This window comes from Mauremys mutica, chromosome 9 (genome assembly GCF_020497125.1).
Source record: "Mauremys mutica isolate MM-2020 ecotype Southern chromosome 9, ASM2049712v1, whole genome shotgun sequence".
NCBI classification, from domain to species: Eukaryota; Metazoa; Chordata; order Testudines; family Geoemydidae; genus Mauremys; species Mauremys mutica.
Window position 1 is genome coordinate 20,482,062 of NC_059080.1, and position 16,227 is coordinate 20,498,288.

Consider the following 16,227-nt stretch of genomic DNA (forward strand, 5'->3'; position numbering starts at 1 on the left):
CAGAGCTCAAAATGTTTGAAAACTGCTGGCCTATAGGTGGCAGCTGACCTGTGAGTTTGTGAATGTCAGTTGTGCCTAAATGTTGGGCTTACCTGGGTGCCTAACTGCCTCTTAGCCCCTTTGGGAGTCTAGCCCTTGGAGCCCGAGTCCCATTGCCCTTCCATGAGTCTTAGGCCAGTTTTTCACAGGTGTCTGGGCATTGCTCTGCTCTGCATTACAATGCCGAGCTGATTTAGGAACCTAAGTCTCTATGGTGCCGTGCTCCATCTCTAACATGGGGCTAATAGTATTTCCTACCTCTCCCGCCTATTCTGAAGATTGTGAGGTACTGAGAGACTATGGTAATAAGTACTTAGGGTAGGTCCATACTTACCCGCCGGGTCGACGCGGAGAGTTCGACTTCTTGGAGTTCGAACTATTGCATCTAATCTAGACGCGATAGTCCGAACTCCGAACGCGCTCCCGTCGACTCCGGAACTCCACCACCACGAACGGCGGTGGCGGAGTCGACGGGGGAGCCGCGGAGTTCGATCCCGCGGCGTCTGGACAGGTAGGAAATTCGAACTAAGGTAGTTCGACTTCAGCTACGCTATTCGTGTAGCTGAAGTCGCATACCTTAGTTCGGACACCCCCCCCCCCCCCCGTAGTGTAGACCAGGCCTTAGATAGCGCAGGCAAGGATGAAGCTGGCTCTGAGTGTTCAAGGGTTAAACCCAAACCCTTAGGGCTAGTCTACACTTACCAGCTGGGTCGACGCGGTGAGTTCGACTTCTCGGAGTTCGAACTATCACGTCTAATCTGGACGCGATAGTTCGAACTCCGGAAGCGCCGCGGTCGACTCCGCTACTCCACCACTGCAAAAGGCGGTGGCGGAGTTGACCTTGGAGCCGCGGACTTCGATTCCGCGGCGGCTGGACGGGTGAGTAGTTCGAATTAGGGTACTTCGAATTCAGCTACGCTATTCACGTAGCTGAATTTGCGTACCCTAGTTCGACCCCGCTTCTTAGTGTGGACCAGCCCTTAGTGTGGAAATGGTAATATAACTCTGCCTGCCTCAGTGCTTTATACTCTGAGTTGGGGAATCCTTACAACACACCTTGTTCTATAAACAGGCAAATAAACAACTACTGGCCTCTAGCTACTACCTTTTTGTTTAGCGTATGAGAGTCTCGAGGTTTTCCTCGTCAAGGCCCTGCTCAGATCTGCTTAAGGGTAAGTAACAAGGTTAGCTCTGGCTGTCATAGCTGCGGCGCATTACCGTAGTTTAAAACAGTAACAAAATACATTAATATGATCTGCATTGTGCAGCGACTGTGACCCAGGTTATGTTCAGGGCTGAGCTGAAAGGATTATAAACTACATCATTGGCACTGTGCCCTGCGGCTAACACCTCTCCCGCTGCTGGCTTTGATGACTGAAGTCATTACACTGCCACAGAAATCTCACCTGGTCTTTATTTCGTCAGTGCCCGATGCCTGTTCACTGCTGGGCATTAACAAGGCAAACTGTTGCCTAATGGTGAGATGGGTAATCCCCTCAAGGTGTCTGGGTAGCTATTTCTCTATGTATATATCCTTAAAAGGGGACCCAGTAGATAATGGATGTATGGGGAAGCTAAAAAAAAGTCACCAAAGCAACTCTAGAGACAGTGGTGAGCTGGAGGAGGTTCGCACCAGTTCACGTGGACCGGTTGTTAAATTTTGAAGCAGTTTTAGAACTGGTTGTTAACCCACTTCCCTGCGAGGAGGGGGCGCTGCGGCTTTGATGGGCTGCGGCCGGGAAGTGATGTAATTCCTCCTCAGGCCGCCGGGGGCGCTGCAGGAGCCATGTGGGCCACCGCCTGGCTCTGGGCCCTGTTGCTGCTGCTGCTCCCTCAACCCCTGGGGCTCCCGCTGCTACCTGGTGGGTCCCCAGCTGCTCTGCTGGGCCTGGACTGCGTCCTGCTGCTCGGGCTGCTCCGAGCCGCTCTCCCCTGAGGACCTGCCACCCTGCCCGCAGCCAGCCCCTGTCTCCAGCCAGCCCCTGCCTCACCCTCTGCCCTGCCCTCACCAGCCCTGCACCCCCTGCCCTGCCTGCACCAGCCCCGCACCCTCTGCCCTGCCCGCACCAGTCCCAGCCCCGCATCCCCTGCTCTGCACGCAGCCAGCCTGTGCTGCACCTCCTGCCCTGCCCGCACCAGCCCCGCACCCCCTGCCTTGCCTGCAGCCAGCCCCTGCTGCACCTCCTGCCCTGCCTGCAGCCAGTCCCTGCCGCACCCCCTGCCCTGCCTGCAGCCAGCCCCGCATCCCCTGCCCTGCCCGCACCAGCCCCAGCCCCGCATCCCCTGCTCTGCACGCAGCCAGCCCGTGCTGCACCGCCTGCCCTGCCCGCACCAGCCCGTGCTGCACCCCCTGCTGCACCTCCTGCCCTGCCCGCACCAGCCCCGCACTCCCTGCCCTGCCTGCAGCCAGTCCCTGCCGCACCCCCTGCCCTGCCTGCAGCCAGCCCCGCATCCCCTGCCCCCCCATCCTGTCTCCACCCAACCCCTGCCGCACCCCCTGCCCTGCCCGCAGCCAGCCCCACATCCCCTGCCCCCCCTTACTGTCTCCACCCAACCCCTGATGCACCCCCGTGAGGCCCTGCCCAAAGCCAGCCAGCCCCGTACCCCCTGCCTCTAGCTAGCCCTGCCCCACGCCCCTGTCTGCAGCCAGCCCCATGTCCACTGGTGCCCTGCAGTTCCCAGGGCAGTAACCCTGCACACCTGCTTCAATGTGGGGGGTAGGGAGCAGCTGGGACCCACACATGTGAAACGGAGCTCATTTCTAGTTCAGGCCCATCTTTTTAAAAAAGAACTTTAGGTGGGGTTAACATACATCTGTATTTTCCCAGACATGTCAGGCTTGTTGGTTCTTAAATCACCATCCAGGAGGAATTTTTAAAATTTTTAAAACCATACAGCCGGGAAAATACGGACGTATGGTAATCCTATTGGTACAAAAATTACATACTGTGGCACATCCCTTAAATCAGAACTTTTTATAGGGAACTGCTTGTTAAGATTTCGGTAGCTCATCACTGTCTATAGATGTATGCAGGGGGCTAAATTTTCAGGAAGAGATAGAAGTTCCATCCACAAAAATGTGTGCGCACATACCACACCCAGAAAAAACCTCCTAGGTGTCTCTCCCAGAGGCGTTAACTGTGCGCAAAAAATGGGGAGTAAAATATACAAGCGCCCAGCTTATGGCTAACTTTTCTTTCTCTGCAGCCTCCTGCTAGCCAGAATAAGAGGATTTATGAAATGAAATGACAGGGCATTCGCAGTGTTTCCATTCAGAGAAATTGAAAACAACGTTAACCAATTAGGGCATCTTGTTTTCCCCCCAGAACCTGCACAACAGAGTCCTAGGGAAAGGCTAGTTTTGATTGTAGCTTCAAAGGGAATCTCATAGATAAGACATTTACCTCTCCCTCCTCCTGCAACTTCTTTTGATCGATGGATATGCAAAAACTAATCCCAAACTGGTGGGTTTTCATGGGTGCAAGATTAAAAAATGACCAGTCTGAGCTCTCTGATGAAGATTTCCATTAGTGCTAAACTGTGTACCAGCTCTCACCTGCTGCCAATTAAAACACAGGACTCAGCAGAATAATTACCATGTTACTATATTTCTTTTCAAAGATTAACTTCAGGCATCATACAAATTTAATGTTCTGCTGTTGCTATAACAGTCCACTACAGCTTCTACTATGTTTAATCACCCAATCCCCAGGAAAAATTCTATAGTCTGGTTTGTGGCAGGAGGTAATTCAGACACACTCTCTGACCCCACCCAACACAATGATGCTAGCCCTTGGGAGGCATTACCATAAGTCATTAATGCCAACAGAAAAGAAAAAGAGCACTACCCCACACGTAGTGAGATGGGACACGTTTACTAGGTGGTGTTCTTAAATGACAGGAGTGGCTTTTGGACATAGGCCGCTTGCACTACCTTAATTCTTCAACCCAGTCCAGAAACAGTGTTTCTAGAGCATTTGCACACAGCTCTAACTGGCAACGTTATCTTTCTTACGTATCATTGTGGCTTCTACAAGGATTTCCTCCCCCCCACGCTGGTCAGACTTGCTCTACTCCGGGTTATTCTGTTGACAGATGTTTAGTTGTCACACAATTAAAGCTGTGGAAAGAGGAAACGCTAGCGTGGACACTATTATATACATTGCTTCATTACCTTGGCCGTCTGTCTCCACCATGTTTGAATTTTCCAGAGGTCATGCAAGCAGACTTGCAGTCGTGCCAGCAGGGGGAGCCGGCCGTATGGCATGGGTAGAGTTGGGGAAAGGAATTCTCATATCTTACGCACCTGATCATCAATGGAAGTGGCAGGGTACACAGAAGTAATGGCCAGAAGAGTGGCTCCTACCCAGCTTGACTTCTGCAACAATTCTCGGTCCTTTTCCCACTGCCTAGCACTAAAAGGTTCTCTCTCCATTTTTCATCAATGATTTAGCACGTAAATCATGAAGCAGAATTTTTAGCCATTAGTGCAGGATGCCTGGAGCCTGTCAGCTCTGCCATGGACTTGGTGTGTCACATAGTTACAAGCCTATGTTTTTAAAAGAATCCATTCATAGTAGATGCCTGAGTATATAGGTGCTCAAGCTGAGTATTCAGGAATTTTAGCACTAACAGTGAGTGAACTCTTTTCAACATGTACACTTTAATCTCTCTGCAGCTGAACTATTTACTAAACAGGGCTGTTGCAAGGCTTAAATCAGCTAATGGTGTGTAAAGGGTTTGGAAAACCTGCAACAAAAATCACTCTGAAAGGTAGTCAGGGGAGTACATTCTCTGACCTGTTCCATTCCCTTTGCACCACTCAGCCTGTGCAAAAGGGAGTGGAAGCAGCCCACATCTTCCCTGGACAGGGAGCTTTAAGGGTACAGCAATCGGTATGCTGAGAGAGATAGTGTATGAGCTCAGTTCTGTGCGCTACAGAACTAGACGGATACAGATCAAGGAAATAATATGTGCAATCAAGGAAACACTGGCAACTAATAGAGGAAAACAGATCACAATTGTTGGATGCTTTAGCCAGAAATTCAGAAAGGCCAGTAGCCAGAACCCCATGAATCGCTGTTCCCCGAACCCCCACCCTCTTTTTGGTGTGGGTGGTTGAGTCAGTATTTGACAACCGCAGTGTGAAATCTGCCAAAAGCAGAGCCCAGTAACTGGCTAGCTTAAAAACAACCTCCAAAAACATGCTGCTAATGAGTCTGCCCCTCTAGAAAACTGCCACAAAATTTAGTAGAGATGAAACCACTGTGGAGTTCCACAGACATTCTAAAAGCCTAGAAAATGTAATGGGGATTGAAAAGTTTCCTATGGGATTTTTTTTTTTAAATTACCTCTGCAAAGTGCCTTGGGTTGTTTCAGTTTGTATGAAAGAGTCTAGAAAATAAATGCTGTGTTATATTGTAATCTCTGAAGTTCCTTATCTTTGAAAATTCCACAACTGAATGCAGGCGTGTTTTGAAATCAGTTTATCTGTCTCAGGGACACTGGATCTATGGGAAGGCTGTGTGCGCAGATCAGGAAGGAAAGGGAAATATGGCAAGGACAGAAGAAAAGCAAAAGCCCAGTCAATTTTTTCTCTCTTTTAATTCTACACGTCCTTAAAACATTAATAAACATTTACAAAAATGTGCTTTTTTATGTCAACAATCAGAAGTTCACATCTGAAAAGGACAGTCATATTTTAAACACATCCAAATACTTCACTTCCAAGTACAAAACTTCAGGGAATATAAAACATTTATCTGGAGGAGACATCAAACTCTGGCCTTTAGATTTATAAACTAGCTTTCTTTATCTGAAGCTCATGATCTCATAAGGGCCTGATTCTGTCAAGTACTAATCACCCACTATATGGCTCTGATTCAACAAAGCACTTAAGTACTTGCTTTACGTTAAGCATATGCTTAAAACCCAGCCCCATTCAGCAAAAGTGCTCAGCACTAATTCAGGAACACATAGCTATACTGGACAGAACTGACTTCAATTTTAAGTTAAGAACATACACAAGAGCTCTGCTAAATAGGGATGGACTTAAGCACATGCTTAAGTACTTTGCCAAATTGGGGTCTAAGTGCTGAATGCCCTCTGCTTCCATTGACCTGAAGCAATTTCAATAGGTGCTGAGGGTGCTCAGCACATGGCAGGCCACACCCTTCAGATGATGAGCTGGAGCTCCAAGCAGAGGACAAATGGGAGGATTTGTAAAGCCTACCTAGGGCAAATAAGCATTTTATCCACTGTCTTTCTGGTGGGGACTGCTGGTCATCACCCTCAAAGCAAGTTTTACCAGCAAATCAGCATGGAAAGCTGGCTAAAGCAACGAATCCCAGCCTCCAAAAGGCCTTACAGGGATGCTGAAGGGCTCATCTCCCACCACCTCACTGGGGCCTGAAAGACATTCCCGTGCACATAACCCAAACCATCCTTTAAACAAACAGATTTGACAGGGAGGGCGCTGGGGACCATTCATTATAGGATTATGACGATCTTCATAATGGGTTCGGAAACCCATGACCAGACTCATCTGTTACCCATCAGCATAAATTTAAACCTCAGCCTCTGGTGTTCACACACGCAGAGTTGCCTTTCAGGTGGCTGGATTTCAAGAGGGGAGAATGGATTGTTTTCAAATTGCCCAACATCTCCCAAGCAAAGTCCCTCCTCCTGCTTTGATGAATTCCATTATGTGAAATTCCTGGGTCTGGTGAAATAGGATATGCTGGGAAAGTACAGGGCAATTTGATTTGATGTGCTCAAAAGCCAACAAAACAACAAACTCAAATGCATTGAAACTCCAGAATGACCATTCTGGAAAGCACAAAGCCATTTCAGGATCAAAAGTTCATGCACAGATTGAGGGAAGGCTGGAAATCCTACCAAAAAAGACAGTTTGAAGTCTGTCTGTGATCAATGAAAAGCGGAGTGTGTCAAATCCAAGCAGAAATCTGACTTCAGTAAACAATCAGCCTGCACATCTATTAAAAAACAATCCCCCTCCCCCAAAAAACTGTACACAAAGTTTCATTTCTTACTAAACAGAATGGCTAACTCTAGAGACTAACAATACGCTTAATGCTTTACATTTACGATTGTCTTGGCAGTTGGAACTGAAAGTAGCTAAGGGAATGAACTTTGGAAAGTACATTATAAAATGAAAAAATCTTTAGCTATAGAAAACATAATTCAAAAGCAAATTTTTCACATACTAAAACCATGTTGTTGTTGTTGTTTGATATGCACCTCTTGCATTTGACAAGGACTAGAGTGCATACACTGAGCATGCTCTGTTCATTAGGTCCTGTATTTGCAATCAGTAATGCAAATGTTTTAACAGATGTGAAGGGAAAAGCACTTTGATTTGGAAAGCTCTATGTGTGTAAGAGGTAAATGGAGCTGGCAGGCTACTATTAGGTTACTGAACAGTAAACAAACAGCACAGTTTCGTTTTTAAAACATTTATTTCAGAGATGATTCAGTTTCCTAAGCCTGACTAGAAGGCTGCAAAATCTCCAACACAACAGGACAGAGTGTGGTTAGAATCCCCGGTATTCCAGCTGTTTGGAGACTAAGAGTACATGGCGGCAACAGTAAAGCGACTTCAACATTATTTACAAAAATGAGACGGTCATGTGGGATCATTCTGCTAAAGTAAGTGCAGAGGCGATTTCAATGTCACTAGAACAAAAGTCACCGGGGCCACTGCTTTGCGACTCGTGGTGCCATTTGCACATATGCCACTCAATGAAAACAGCGGCATCTGACACCAAGTTGGCACAGATGTGACCCCACAAGATGCAACACACTGGAGAATGACACCTGCTGTCGCAAGTGCACAAATGCCATCAGGAAGTCATGCCAGCGATGATGATTAATGGGAGGCAAATCTAGTGATTCAATAAATATGGAATTATGCTCTGCTCCCAAAGATGAGCTGGGATGTCCATGTATGAAGTAACTCCCGAGCCAGAATGCAAACCATATTATAGGCTCTGGCTGACTAGAGTGGAACCTTCTGATACTCAAATCATTTCCCCACTGCATAATAATGTCACTATAGCGGGAGGTTTGCACTGTTATGCACTGTAACAATTTGGGATTGCCATTTTGCTCCTTTATAAATGAAGGTTCTCTGTAAGCAAGTTCTCAGAGGGTTTCCCTGGAAATGATGTGTGAAACTGCCTCATATGGTTTAATTGTTATGAACTAATGCTGTCTGATCTGTTGGCTTGGGGACCCAATAAGCAATCTTACCAAGTCAATGGATCAAAACCAAGGAACTATGTAAAAAAATTAAAAAGGAACCAAATAGGCATTAGAGCCAGAGCCACTAGTGTTTAACCTTAGAATGCTGGTATTACCCAGACTTGTCAGCTGGATGAGTGTTTAAGGATGACTTGTATAGTGCATATTTCTAAAGCCTCCAGCAGGTTAAAGGACAGCTGGAAATTAGAAGGGGTTGCCCTAAAATTACAGAATTTGACATTTCGGAAAGCTAGTTTTTCTCTAGGGAGGAATATTGGCCATCAGCTCTAGTGAATGAATGCTGAGAGGATGGGGGGAAAGAGATGAGGCACTGCTTTGTTTGGGGCACGTCCTCAGCTCTTTTAAGCCCATTCATATTTTCCATTTCCAGTGAGATGAGGAAAGGTTATTCTGCCCCAATGAAAAGTAGTGAAGCTAAGAATCAAGCAATGCAATACAAATAATTAGTTTGTTAATAACTTTGCCTAAATTAGTGTTATGATTTCGCCCAAGAGAGATTATAAACCAGAGCTGAAGTTCCGATCTCCTAGTTCAGAGCTTTTGGCTCAGCTCATGGTTATTCTGAGGCACTTCAGTGGCAACGCTCTCTATGACCAAGTCAGGCATAATGCAGAGCGGCAACGACACAGGCAGCTTGACTGGTTTGTATAAGATACTGATGCTGAAATCAGACAGCCCTCAGCACAGTTAGTGCTAGGCAGTCACCGAGATAGACAGATCGGGTCTTTTTCTGCTCTGTTATTATGATGCAACCCCAGTGACTCACTTTTACATTGGTAACACCACAATAGTAATTGAGAGCAGAATTTGACTCCTTCACAGTAGATTAAGTATGTATGTATTTAACTTGGACTCCTTTATTGAGTCTGGGTTCATGCCATCTCTGAAATACAGATGGGTCTAAAAACTTCTTGAAAAAATAGGTCATCACTGGATAGTGACATTCTGGCCTACCAGTGTGCATTGAAGATGAAATTCATCCCAGCACAGAAGGCCTCTGAAAGACTCCATACACTCAAACTTTTGCATGGGATATAAATGGCCTGTATGGTTTTCCACAGATTTCACCCACAGGCAGTTTTAAGAATGTGGATTATTGAATTTCATTTCTTAATGTTTGTTTAGGGTAAACAAAGCTTTAAAAAAACCTGACTGAACATAAAACCTCAATGTCATTGATGATGAAACAGTTTCTTTTATGTAGAAAGTCCCAACCTTATTCGAGATACATGAATTCGAAAAATAATTATTTTTCAATTATGGAGTGCAGCAAATACCCAGGACAGCCAGATCACCGACAAATGGTAATACCCCCCCCACACACATTTTCTGACTTTCATATAAACTTAAACAGATTTTTAGAAGAAAACATGATCCTTTGATCCCTGCTACCATGTCCTGTCTTCTCCCAGAGTGGCAGGAGTTAAATCTTATATACCAAGTTTTTAGCAGCAGGTATTGAGCATCTTGCAGGTAAGGGTTTAGAATGGAAACTCCAATATATCCTTAACTGGTGTGTCCCTACAACATGTCCTATTCTGACATACTGTAATATAGGGTTATAAATTTGTCTTCAGCTCTCTCTGGATCCACTGCTAACTCTACTGTGACACACAGTTTAGCCTATCCCCTCCTTGCTTGATTTTCCCATGGTTTTATTGCTGAAAGAGAAGATAATTTCATTAACTGCAGCCTGTGCACTATCACTTAATACTCCAAGGTTAATACTGCTTTGGTGCTAGAGAGGCTTCACCTAGCAAATGCCTCACCCCAAATGAAACGGAACGGAACAGGAAACAGACATTTCAAGCTGTCATGGTGGTGGCCTCTGCTCTCACACTGACATGACACGATTCATAGATTTGATTTGATTCAGAAAGAAGATACTTTTATTAAATTATCTACTGACGAGAAAAAAACAAATAGGGCTCCCACACTTTGCAGAGCAATGGACAAGCCAGGATCAAGTCTTCGCTGTCAGCTGGAGTACAACTTCACCCTGAACAAGAGGATCAAGTCACACTGCACTCCAGGGGATGATCCTATAGTTTTTACTCTGGCAAGTTTGACTTCAAAACAGGAATTCTGTCCTAGTAGGAATTTCAGAACCTAGTCCTTAGCAGGAACCACAAGCATATTAGCTCCCCAGATAATGCACCGGGAAGAGCAGCCCATGCATCTCACTTCATTTTGACTACACTGGAGAAGCTGCTTACAGTCATAGCTTGGCTTTGCAACAGTGGACTCCCAATGGGCACAAAGCAAGGGCAGGTAATTTCTGGGAAATTAATGCAATTGCTACAAGGTTAACACCACTCTGACGTTCAGCCTCATCTCTACTGCATACCAATAGTGTGCAATAATTTCTAGAGGCTGCCTGACATACCTTAGTACTTATGTAAGCAATTTACTAAACTATAAGAGAGCGGCTTATTTTACAGTTAAAGGCAAAATTCTCTTCCTGCATCTATCTGGCATAAGGCTGCTCCAATGTTTGGCTTTCTTTACCCTCATCTGTTTTGTTCAAAGCACCAAATATCAGAGACTAGCTTCAATGTACGGATCATGAAAGAGGAGAATTTTGCCCTAATTTTTCAAATAAACATCTCTCCTGTAGAAGAATTTGGTCCCTTAATTACTGATTAAGAGTACGCCTACAATCAGAAAAGATGTTGAGGTTAGACTACTGTTTGCTAACCCCCACCTTTTCCCTCTAAATCTAGATAAACTAAGTTTGTTTATCTTTATTATGGCACTCCCCATCTACTTTGCAGAGAACGCTAGCTACCTCTGATGATACAGAAAGCTAAAACCTTCTTAAAGACGTGGATCATAATTTCATGGTGCTGTTATATTCTAGCACATAAGAACCCATGTGCTTTGAGAGTTTTCAGAAAGTGGATTATTACTCAATGTGAGATCTTTACAGGTAAGGAGAGTATTGGGGCATGCAATTCTGAGACAATTCTGGACTTATCTGTAATTGGTCTCCCAGGAGTTAGAGAAGTATTACTATTTAGAATTAATCTGCAGACAACACAGAGTGCCTTATTGTTTGATATCAGTATGTGTAGTCAATTAGTTATGAACCCTGACATGTATCTGTTTACTGTTTCAGGGCTGGTGTTGAGACAGCACTGCTTGTACTATTACAAGTCAGTTATATCCTCTTTTTAAAATTAAACTCCCTTCCACCTCTTCACAGCAAAGCCCCAAAATTGAGAATAAGCTAAAAAAACCCGCAGCTAACGTAGAGACATCGCACGCGCACAACACAACCCAATAAGAAACCCCCCGTCCCCGCAGGACATACATACACCGCCTGCCCCCTGCCCCCAAGACATGAAGAAATTTGCAATGCAAAGTCCTCTTCGTCTCTTCTCGTAAGAGATTTATGGTCAGACTGTGATGCTCTTACTCTGCCAACAGTCCCTTTGACTTCAATGGAATAAAAAAATTCCCAGTGTGAAATCACAGTCTGGCCCATATCAAGGCACTGATATGAAGTACAAGCCTGTTCACCAAGCATCTATCCAGGTGACACAATCTCCCCTGGCTCTGATATGTGCCCAGTCTTGCTGTGTTGCCTGCTTCCTGGCATACACATCACAAAATAAGAAATCAGTTTAGAAAATTTGCTTCGTATGTTAGCCCATGTGAATCGAATAACAGTAAATAAGGTCACAGAAAAGCACGCATATCTTTTGAGGACAGGGGGAAAAAAGACACACATCTTGTTTGGGTAAAGTTGTAAGTGCTACAAAATATCATTTAGTTCTCCAGATATTACAGGGACAGAAATTTACAAAAGATCAGAACACAAGACCTTAGCTTATACAGGCAATGCTGTTAAAGCAAAAGGGGCATACTGAGCCCGCAATCCATATGCCAAACTCCCACCAAGGCGAACGTTAACAGGACTTGTAGGCACGGACTGGAGATAAGTCTATGGTTCAGTGTTTTGTCTTAAGGTTACAGATCTCTTCACTCACAATGAGAATAAAGAAAGGCTACCATAGTATGTCCATCTGTAAATTTTTTCCTGTAACATTTTTAATGGTAGCTTTTATTTTTATTTTTTTTTTAAGTTCATGGCTTGTAAAAAAAAAGTTTGTAGATGTATGAAAACTTCACATCTAGGACCCGATTACTCTGTTTTTGGCCAACAATATCCCTCTCTACTGACTGATCACCAATATAGAAACCTAGAAAAATCATCTGTGAGACTGATTTCCTATCAGATATTCAGGGCTCCCACTGGAGGTAGATCCGCAGGGAACCTCATTTCTCTTGGTTAACAAGCAGCTTACTGGTTTCATAAACATGGAGCTAGGGAAGCTCCCTTTCTCTTCAGCCCTATATTGTATTTGCCACCCCTGCCCTGGTGATAATTAGCTTCTGTGCAGTGCTGAGTTTTGCCTTCATTCCATGCTGTGAATTCACTTCTGTTGTATTTATTTTTATTGCGCTTTCTCTCCGAGATCAAGATGTACTGAAGTCTTTGATTCTATGAACTAGATTCAGTGCAACCCCAGAGGTCTCTATTTCTGCCGAACTTGCTCTCTCTCTGCTGGCTCATAGGAGGGCAGAGGTCACCAAGGCCTTGCAGGCGATTTTGATTTGCAACGATCCAGCTGGATAGCTGACACTACTCTTCCTACATCAAGCACAGAAACATTTGCAGCACACAAATGTTCAGAGAATAAAAGCCACATATTGCATCAGTGGCACTAAGAGAGAATGCTTCTCTCTCACAATGCAAATCACTTAGGACACCCAGCCAGCTCAACTGCCGGCCTCTGCACAATCCCCGCGCCTCCCAAACTGACACCTCACTCTGGCCCACTGCAGGGCTCCTGCATGAGCACAGAGTTAAATACTGCAGCAGACTATTTTTTGTTTTTAAAAAGGAGCCAGGTGGCTTTAAAAAAATGTTCGGTCTTTTCCCACAGCTCCTGTAACACTGACATGTTGATTATTATTGAGTAATACAGAACAGGTACGTGTGAGCTCATCTGCACGGCAGAGCATTACCCCTCTGCTCACACAGCACATGTTTTGACAGCCCTACAGGTATGCTAGGGGATTCAGAATTCTGAGCGAAAACTAACTCACATATTGCAACTTAATTAAAAAAATAATACTAAAAGAGGAGTTAACCAACTGGAATGGCTCAGGCCAACGCTGACTTGTGTAAACATCAGGACTCAGCTCCGACTAACTGTTCCTCTTGGAGGATTCAATGCTAGTAATTTTGTTGCCTTGCAAATTTAGTATTTTAATGATTACAGCACAATCCTAAAATAGCCCCCGTTACTTCCCCTCTCAATGGATGGTTTGGAAGCATACTAATTTAGTTACTGGTCAAGAAATCTGAGATGAATGACAGATTGAGCCACTGGGAAATGGTACAGATTCCTGGCTTTCAGAGCAGTAAACCTGAATGCATAGAGCTGGCCATTCATAGTAGCTGCGCAAAGCCAATCATTCTTTTTTTACTTTATTTTCTGCCCTTCTGTTTAATCAACCCCCCCTCTTTTTCCTGCAGTGACCCAAAGCCCTAAACCTTTGGTGGAGACCAGTGATACACCGAGTCACAGCAAGTGGTCAGAAGCATTCTTCCACTGCAATGCAGCATGCTCCAAGAACAGATGGAAAGACAGGAGTGTTGAGACCAGTGAAACTCACATCTGAAGTAGCCAATGCGTTAACTTACCTTCACTGTCCTCAGCCAATATGGGTAGAAGATTAGATAATAAGGGGCTGTTCCCTTCTTGGTGTACATTAACATGGGACAGCAAGGGATGAATAGCAGGAATTCGAGTCTACTGGCAGACCATACTATCGAGATTAACTGATGGTCCATAAAAGCATGCTGACAGCTTCAAAGATAGATTCTTTGAAGGACAGGGAGAGAGAGCACTCTCACAAAAGATACAAAGATTACCCCCACTGGAATTCTTTTGCCTTCACATGGGATCAAAAAACAGTCTGAAAATTTGTTAATTGCAGATTAAACTGAGGCGGCATGGAATGGAATCCCACTCCAAGGCATCATCCAAGCAGCACTGACACCGCTGTGTGATGGGATGGATCTGAAACTAAAATCAAAAGGGTTAACAAGCTCCACATACAGCCTGTTTTAAAGGCATTTAATTAACTGTAAACCATTGCTGTGAGAAACAGAAAATTGGGGGGGGGGAATGGAGTTAGAGTTCTAGTGAGAATTCTCTTTAGAAAAGTGCTGGTGAAAGACGCAACTTTCAAATCAAAACATCCTGAAAAACGGCTCCGTTAGCTCATGCTTGGAACTAGGAGAACTCTTCTTTACGTATTTGGTGCTGCTCATCTGCAATCTGGGAGGGTCCCGCTCCTTTTAGAAAAGGGCCTGTGCTCAGTCAAGCGAGAAGATGCTGGTGGCGATAGCGTGTGTGTGTGTGTGTGTCTGGGTGTGGATGGCTGCATGGGGAAAGGCTTTACACGTGCGCCTCAGTGGCAGGACAGCCTGGAAGAAGCTCACCGTTCATGACAGTCTCTGAAGCCAACATCTTGTCTTTGCCAGAATCCATCTGCTGCTTCTTGAGCATTCTTTGATGGATCAGAGGAACAACAGACAGGACCAAGCCCCCAATAATTGGGGGAACTCCAGCTAAGTAAAAGGCTAGGTAGTAATTCCCAAAATAATCATGGAGGTATCCTGAAAAACAGAAGGACACTGGTTGTTGCTTCAGTATGATGGCTAATCTAAGCTCCCTAAATCAAAAGAGGAGACAACTTAGTCTCTCTCCAACTCCATCATAAATTAGACTTGGAAGAATCTGGTATTTAAAGCATGGAATAATATCGATGTTTAGTTCCACAGAGTGGGATCTTCCCCACTGGTATGTAAACATTTGTATCAGAATGGCATTTTCACATTAAGAAATTTAAGAATCAGAATCTCAAATGCTAACTGTTATTTAAATCAGAGCTGAATGCAGAATCTCAGATTCACCCCAAAAACAAAGTCAAGGTATTTAATAATCAGACATTTCAGATAAATTTCTTAAATACTTGATTGCCAAACAAATATGACAAGCAAAGAGGTTAACAGCAATCTATAAGTGCAACTGGTTCATTCTTAACTTCCTTCCTTTGTAATATTTGGTTTGCTGATACATGTTTTAGTTAGTTTTTTGGTTAGGGAAGAAATGAACAGCTACTGACATGTACCAATTATAAATGAATCCCTCCAAACCCAGTCATAACTCTGCACTTCTATTAGTTCAGTGAGTTCTGAGATGGCCACGCTTCTGAGATTGATGCATTTACTGCCATCATCATTCTAGGACTGTTGGAAACTCACTAGGAAGGGGCTGCTGGGAATTTTCCTACATAGGAATTGTATAAATGAAAGACACCTAATCCTGTGTGTAATAGACCCAGTTCAGGATGCTTCTGATGAATACTGCTATAAAGCTTATAATTCTGCAACAGCCAGAGTTTCTTCCTGAAAACAGCTGGTGATCAGTTTGTGCCCAGTTGTCTACGGATTGACAACCTTAATTTTTTAGCTTAGCTAGTGCAACTGCAGATACTCTTCTTGTTCAAGGGCCTGTCCTGCAGAGGGTTTACATACACATTCAATTTTAAGAACTTTGAGACTACTCCCATGCTTAAATATGTGTCCAAGTCTTTCCAGGATCAGGGCCCAAGCGTATATCTTTAGATTTGACTCAGTTTAGGGCCTTATCCTTTGCTGATCAGGCAAAACTCCAACCCTAAATTTCATATGAGAGCAGATCATAAGTGGCACCTACATAAAACTTTAAGTCCAGCTCTCTGCCAGGTTACTGGAATGTTCACTAACTCTGGGCAATTTTGTTATTAATTGTGCTGAAAAATTTGACCAAATTGCCTTGAAAA

General features: G+C 44.5%; 1 protein-coding gene across 1 annotated transcript in view; it reads right to left on the reverse strand.

Annotated features, from left to right (window-relative positions):
- Nucleotides 1-5,624: 5,624 nt before the first annotated feature.
- SLC16A2 (solute carrier family 16 member 2) overlaps nt 5,625-16,227 on the reverse strand; it is a 106,124-nt gene continuing 95,521 nt past the window's right edge. The window contains exon 6 of the mRNA XM_045031622.1: nt 5,625-15,019. Within this exon, the coding sequence (XP_044887557.1) occupies nt 14,799-15,019 (221 nt within the window). The 3' untranslated portion in view covers nt 5,625-14,798. The remainder of the gene's footprint in view (nt 15,020-16,227) is intronic.